Source organism: Chiloscyllium plagiosum, unplaced genomic scaffold (assembly GCF_037043375.1).
Source record: "Chiloscyllium plagiosum isolate Xiang-an unplaced genomic scaffold, Cpla_swu_hap1 HiC_scaffold_1, whole genome shotgun sequence".
Lineage (NCBI taxonomy): Eukaryota > Metazoa > Chordata > Chondrichthyes > Orectolobiformes > Hemiscylliidae > Chiloscyllium > Chiloscyllium plagiosum.
In genome coordinates, this window is record NW_028270139.1 from 63,720,896 (window position 1) to 63,726,895 (window position 6,000).

The following is a 6,000-nucleotide window of genomic DNA, read 5'->3' on the forward strand; positions in this document are numbered from 1 at the left end:
CTCAGACCGTTGGCACCATGGTAGCTCACAAACCTATCTCTACACTTAAACAGTGACTAATGAACCTAAAGGATCCACTACCAGTAAAACTAATGTCATTTACAAGATACCATACAAGAACTGTTTTTAGAAAAAAAAACCAAAAACATTACATCGGATAAAGTAGCAGGAAACTTGCCACCAGGATACATGAAAACCAGCTGGCCACCAAAAGACACAACCCACTATCACTAGTTTCTATATATACAGACAAAGAAGGACACCACTTTGACTGGGACAACACACACATCCTAGGACAGTTGAAACAAAGACACACAAGAGCATTCTTGGAGGCATAGCATTCTAACCAGAACCCCATCAACAAACACATCAACTTAGACTCTATCTATCTTCTCTTGGGGGGGGGGGGGGAGGCGTGGGGAGAACCGGAAATTACATCAAGTGACATCATTTTAAGAAACCAAGACCTATACGTAGAGAGGCAGGACATGCCCACCAATGCTTCACTGGAGACTGTCACTGATGATTTTATCTAGTATGATGATGAAACATCTGAAAACAAGCCTTCAAGCTCAGTGAGCTAGCTTACATACTGAAGTCAACTAGTCTTGTGTGGGAGGATTACAATAGCTTAGCACTGTTTATGTAGCAGGATAGATCTGGAAGGAGAACAGTGTGCTGAGCCACCAATAAGGAAAGATCACCTTAAGGGAGAATAGTTGAGAAATGATAGGGGTCAGCTGGGGAAACAGTATGGCAGTTTAAGGTGGGTTTTTATGAATGCTTGTGGTATGCTAAAGATTGAAGAGCTTCTCATATGATGCAGGCATGGGATATGTGTGGCAGTGAGTGGCAATAATTTGGTCGAAAGAAAGGAGGATTGGGAACTTAATATTCCTGGTGACAAGGTTTTCAGGAAAGGTAGAGAAAGAAGCAAAGACAAGAGGCTGGGGTTGACTCTCGCAGGGGACATGGTAGATCATGTTGTGATGCCATTCTGGTGTCAACAAATATTTTTGGTTAGAATTATGCAGCAAGTCCAACTCTTTTTTTTTTGATGTGGCCATCAAGTATTAGGAAGGAGCTAATAGGGGTTCCTTCAGGGCAACACGGCTAGTGTCAGGAGTTGGCAAAGGACTCAGTACATGTTAATCAGAATCAAAATAGGGAACACAGTAGTTGAACAATGGGGAGCCTTCACAGTGGGGTGGGTCTGAGTAGAGAGTGGACGTAAGAACTCATTTAGAGGTCACTGGGTGGCTAAAGACAAAGATTAAAGTGAAACAATAAGATTATGCTTTTAACAAATGTACGAAACATAGAAAATAGCAGCAAGAGTAGACCATTCAGCAGATCAAGCCAATTCCACTGTTCAATCTGATCCTGGCAAATCCTGCATTCAAACATCAAAATTCTGAATGAAAGAATTTATTCTCTATGTAAAAGGGTTAAGAATACTTGAGGGGCTCAAGCTGAATACTGAAAGTGCAGCAGAAGTCTGGCACAGAAAACAAGCTGTAAAGAGCGTGCCCAAAAACAGCCAAGAGGCTGACATTAAGTCATGTTTGATGAAGTTAATTTAGTTCTTTGAATTGAGGACTCAACTTTGTATTTTGTGTATATGGATTTCAAAAAGGTGTTTGATAAAGTACTACACAATAAACTTGATAACAAAAATAAAGTCTGTAGTATTAATGGAGCACAGGCAATATGGATTAAAAAAAATTGGTCAAGGGACAGATAGAGTGGTAGTGAAGACAAAAACAAATTGCTGGAGAAACTCCCTTTAGAAGAAGGGTCACTGGGCCTGAAACATTAACTCTAACTCTGCTTTCTCTCCATGGATGTTGCCAGACCTGCTGAGTTTCTCCAGCAAATGCTGGTTTTGTTTGATTTCCACCATCTATAGTTCTTTGGGGTTTTTTTTAGCAAACGTGGAAGGTATAGAATGCTGTCCCATGATATTAGAAACCTTGCTGATTTTTATGTAGATTTATTGATCTATTTGGGTGTACTCAGCATAATTTTAAAATTTTCAGATGACAAAAATGAAGAGGGTAGTAACAACAGACTAAAGGTGGTAATCCCATGGCTCCAGGAGGTGCTCATTAGTTCTGTGAAGTACATGCTGGATCCCCGAGGAAGCAATCCAGTCCATTCTGATTCCTCTGCTCAATCCCTTTGGCCTTGCAAGTTTACTTCCTCCATGCACCCAATTTTCTTTTGAAGTTATTGGTTGATTATTTCCCCGACTTCAGAAGGATAAAGGCAGACTCGTGACACTGGTAGACATATGACCCGTGAAACTTAACTGAGGAAAGGCGAAGTGATGCTGTGCTGAGAAGATTTTAAAAAGTGTTTGCACTGTGCTTTTTATAAATAGAAAAATAACAGGAGTTATGCTAAATCTTTATGAAATACTGGAGTTTTGATAAGAGATGTTCAAAATCATGAAGTTTTTAACAAAAGGCAGCATGGTAAACATTTCCTTTTAATAGAATTGTCGTGATCCGAATTATACTTAAATAGTGATGTAAAAACGAATGCAGGGCTCTGGAGAGAAAGCATGAGAATGGATTCAATCTGAAATACTACCAAGGTGGCATGGTCTCCTTCAATATCGTAATACAAGAAGGTACTTTCATCTCAATGCTCTGTAACGAAGCCATGAAGTTGAGTAAAACATTAGAGAGCCAGTTAATCTGTACACACAGAGAGGGACTGTTTGATTGGCAGTACCTGCCAGTTTAAAGTTGGTAGCTTCACATTTTTTTTGCAGGTGCTTATCTCATAGTAAATATGGATTCCCAAGTTTTGGTGCTGGATCTGGCCTAATTAATGCAGTGCCTGTCATTATAAAGACCTGTCTTTGTTTTGTTGGGCATTGAAGTTGTAGTTGAATTGGTGAATTCAAAATTCCTATGCAGTCAGTGATTGGGCAGTTTGTGTAGAGTGAATAATTATTATTTGTTAGCTTAACTGTAGTCTTGCTCTTACAGCACACCAGATTCCGACAGTAAACCTGCAGTTCACCAAAACTAGATTTCCAATTAATTGCAGTTGCATTGAAACATTTAAGAATAGTTGCTGCCTTTAAATGAGTGTTTGAAGTTCAGAAGCAGGAAGTAAAATGGCGATAATAGTTAAGTAACTTTTTATTTTATGACTTAATTGGTGGTCTTGGACTTGAGAATGTATTCGAGTCAGGCAGGTGAAGGGACCCCAGGTACTTGGCTGGAGGACCCTCAGCCCTTCCCTTTTACCCAACAGGTGTGAGGTGTTTGCTACCTGTGTAGATAAAGGAAATAGCAAAATTGGTAAGTGAACTGATACTAGAAATCTCAGGAGAAATGTTTTGTTGAGACAGCTTTCAAAACTGAACTGAATGTATTCCTTAGTCAGATGGCTCACTTGTAGCTTAAGGTTCAGAAGTTGAAATATCTGAAACAGGAAAGGCAGAAAAATTATACAAGTCAGCCATGTGAGGAATGGAGGACGAGATACTGCTTGTGATATGTTTACAATTCAAATTGGTAATTTTCCATTAAGCAGTTAAATATGCTGAATACTAATAAAACACCTACTTATTCAAGCATAAATAACACATTCTTCGTCAAGCATAAATAACATTCATTAGTTTTGAACTGAGTAATTAAATGTATATAATATGTGTTGTTATTGTTTGTTTAGTTTCTCTAAAGCACATGTACTCTTTGTCACCTTTTTTCCCCCAGTGATTTCGAGAAGCTGAAGGAGGAGCTCAATGACTTGGTGAATGCACTAGTGGAGCATTTCTTCCAGCCAGATAAAAATGGCCTAACATCTCAACCCACCTGAAATGAATTCTGTCATTGTATACATTTTTCTTAAACACAAAAGACAAGAAAATCTGTTTAAGATAAACTCCATTGCTTACCTTGAAGATAAAATATGATTTTCATGCTTCTCAAAAATTCCAAAGAATTTTTGTTGAGTTGATCTGTCAGTAGTGAAGACTTTGAATGTTTTCCATTAAATTGATGGAAATTGCCTTTTGGCACGGAGAGCCACTAAGCAGCCTAGTTCCTTGGAGGTAGTTACCTAGGTGGGGGATATGGGGTGTGGCGAAAGATACTTCTACAACAATGTCCACTGCATTTCAAATGTGAGCAGTTTCAAATTTGCTCTTGTGGTCCTGTTCATAATTGATAGCACTGCAGGATCAAAAAAAGGAGGGTCACAAAAGTGGTTTTCTTTTGGTTAGGGAGATAATTGTTTTTTTCTGAATAAGAAATATGTTGCTAAATCTTCCAGGTGGACTTTGGAGACTTTTTTAAACAGAGAACTTTGCCTTTAATGATGCGAAGTAACTTGCTACAGGAGTGCTTCTTTGCAAGATATGTGACTGCAGCTTTATTTAATAGATTAAAGCATCATATACAGGGACTCTGTTGCATAATTTTTGGAATATGTTAAGATCCAGCTTTTGCTAGTTGTGTCCAAGGACTTTACTTCCAAGTACATTTTACCTTTGGTGCTTCTTGGATAACTTTTGTAGTTGATTTCACAAGTCTGTGCTAAAGCTTTCTTGAAAATTGTGTGCTTTCAATACTTTAATTTTGCATTAAAAAGAGATTCTGCTATTTTTGTTTTAATTCAATCAAAAAGGTATTTTTTCCACAAAATCACTATCACATGCATTAGTTCAAGATATCCCATGATTTTAGTTTACATTTCACTGTACATTGCTTTTAAATGTTAATTATAGCATGTTTAAATATTAGAAAAGAATCTTAGGATTAGTAATTCATACAACCATTTTGTTACAAACAAAGGTGTTTTAAAAACATTGCCACAGAATTAGTGACCAGAATTTTGTGACAATTGTAAGAAGTCATAATGCAATATTGTGGTTGACTTTCGCAATAATACAACTAAATAGAAATGGATTCCATTCAGAAATGTGAGCATTGTGAGAATTCTACAACTGTGGCACAACATTAATGAATGCAAAAATTATTGTGAACAATGTATCTAATTTTCTTGTAAATATTAAACCTGGAAATGTGCCTGTAATCCATTAACAGTTAATGTATGTCCCACATCGATAAACAGAACACAGTTAACATGTTTTCAGAAAAAGATTTAAATTGCTTTATTCCATTTCATGTTGGATTTATGATGCAACAATGATACTTGCTTGTAGCCAGAATCTGTATTTTCCCATTGTCTGGCTGACCAGAAAACCCTTCTGATTTTACTGCTTACCATCAAATCTTTCCATGGTTTAACCTGGAGAGGTTGGGGTGGTACCACTGTATGCCACAACCCCTCCCTGGATTGATAGTTAAGTATTTTCTGAAGAGTAAGTGTGACATTCCTATATGCTAACACAGCAGTTTTCCTTTTTAATTTAAAATGTCAATAATGGTTAATCATTGTTAACCTAATTTATTTACACCATGGAAGTAATACATATTTAAAATATTGGATTTTTTTTGTTTTATCATAAAATTGATTGTGCTGATTAATTACAGGAATACTTTTTTATTCTATAATGTGATTCTGGATTAGTGGTGCTGGAAAAGCACAGCAGTTCAGGCAGCATCCAAGGAGCAAGAAAATCGCGTTTCGGGCAAAAGCCCTTCATCAGGAATAGGCTCTATTCCTGATGAAGGGCTTTTGCCCGAAACATCGATTTTTCCTGCTCCTCGGATGCTGCCGGAACTGCCATGCTTTTCCAGCACCACTCTAATCTAGCATCTGGTTTTCAGCATCTGCAGCCCTTGTTTTTACCTATTCTATGTGTGCAACATTTTGATGTATGGTCACAACTTCTGCAATCAATTAAACAAATTTGGCTTATTTGCAAATTTTAGTGGTATTGTTTAAAAGCTGAGTCTGAGTGTCAGAGGTTCTGTTCACTCTGAGAACTGGCTCTGAGAGAGCTGGATCAGGGTCAAGGGATGCCTACTGCTGTAGAGTTATTTCAGTTATCATGTGCGGCAGCTGACTTGCATA

At 37.6% G+C, this 6,000-nt stretch overlaps 1 protein-coding gene across 1 annotated transcript in view; it reads left to right on the forward strand.

The window, feature by feature from the left end:
* The window catches only part of pgm2 (phosphoglucomutase 2), a 50,715-nt gene extending 45,660 nt beyond the window's left edge, over positions 1-5,055 (forward strand). Inside the window, exon 14 of the mRNA XM_043693184.2 lies at positions 3,735-5,055. Within this exon, the coding sequence (XP_043549119.1) occupies positions 3,735-3,837 (103 nt within the window). The 3' untranslated portion in view covers positions 3,838-5,055. The remainder of the gene's footprint in view (positions 1-3,734) is intronic.
* The last annotated feature ends 945 nt before the right edge of the window (positions 5,056-6,000 follow it).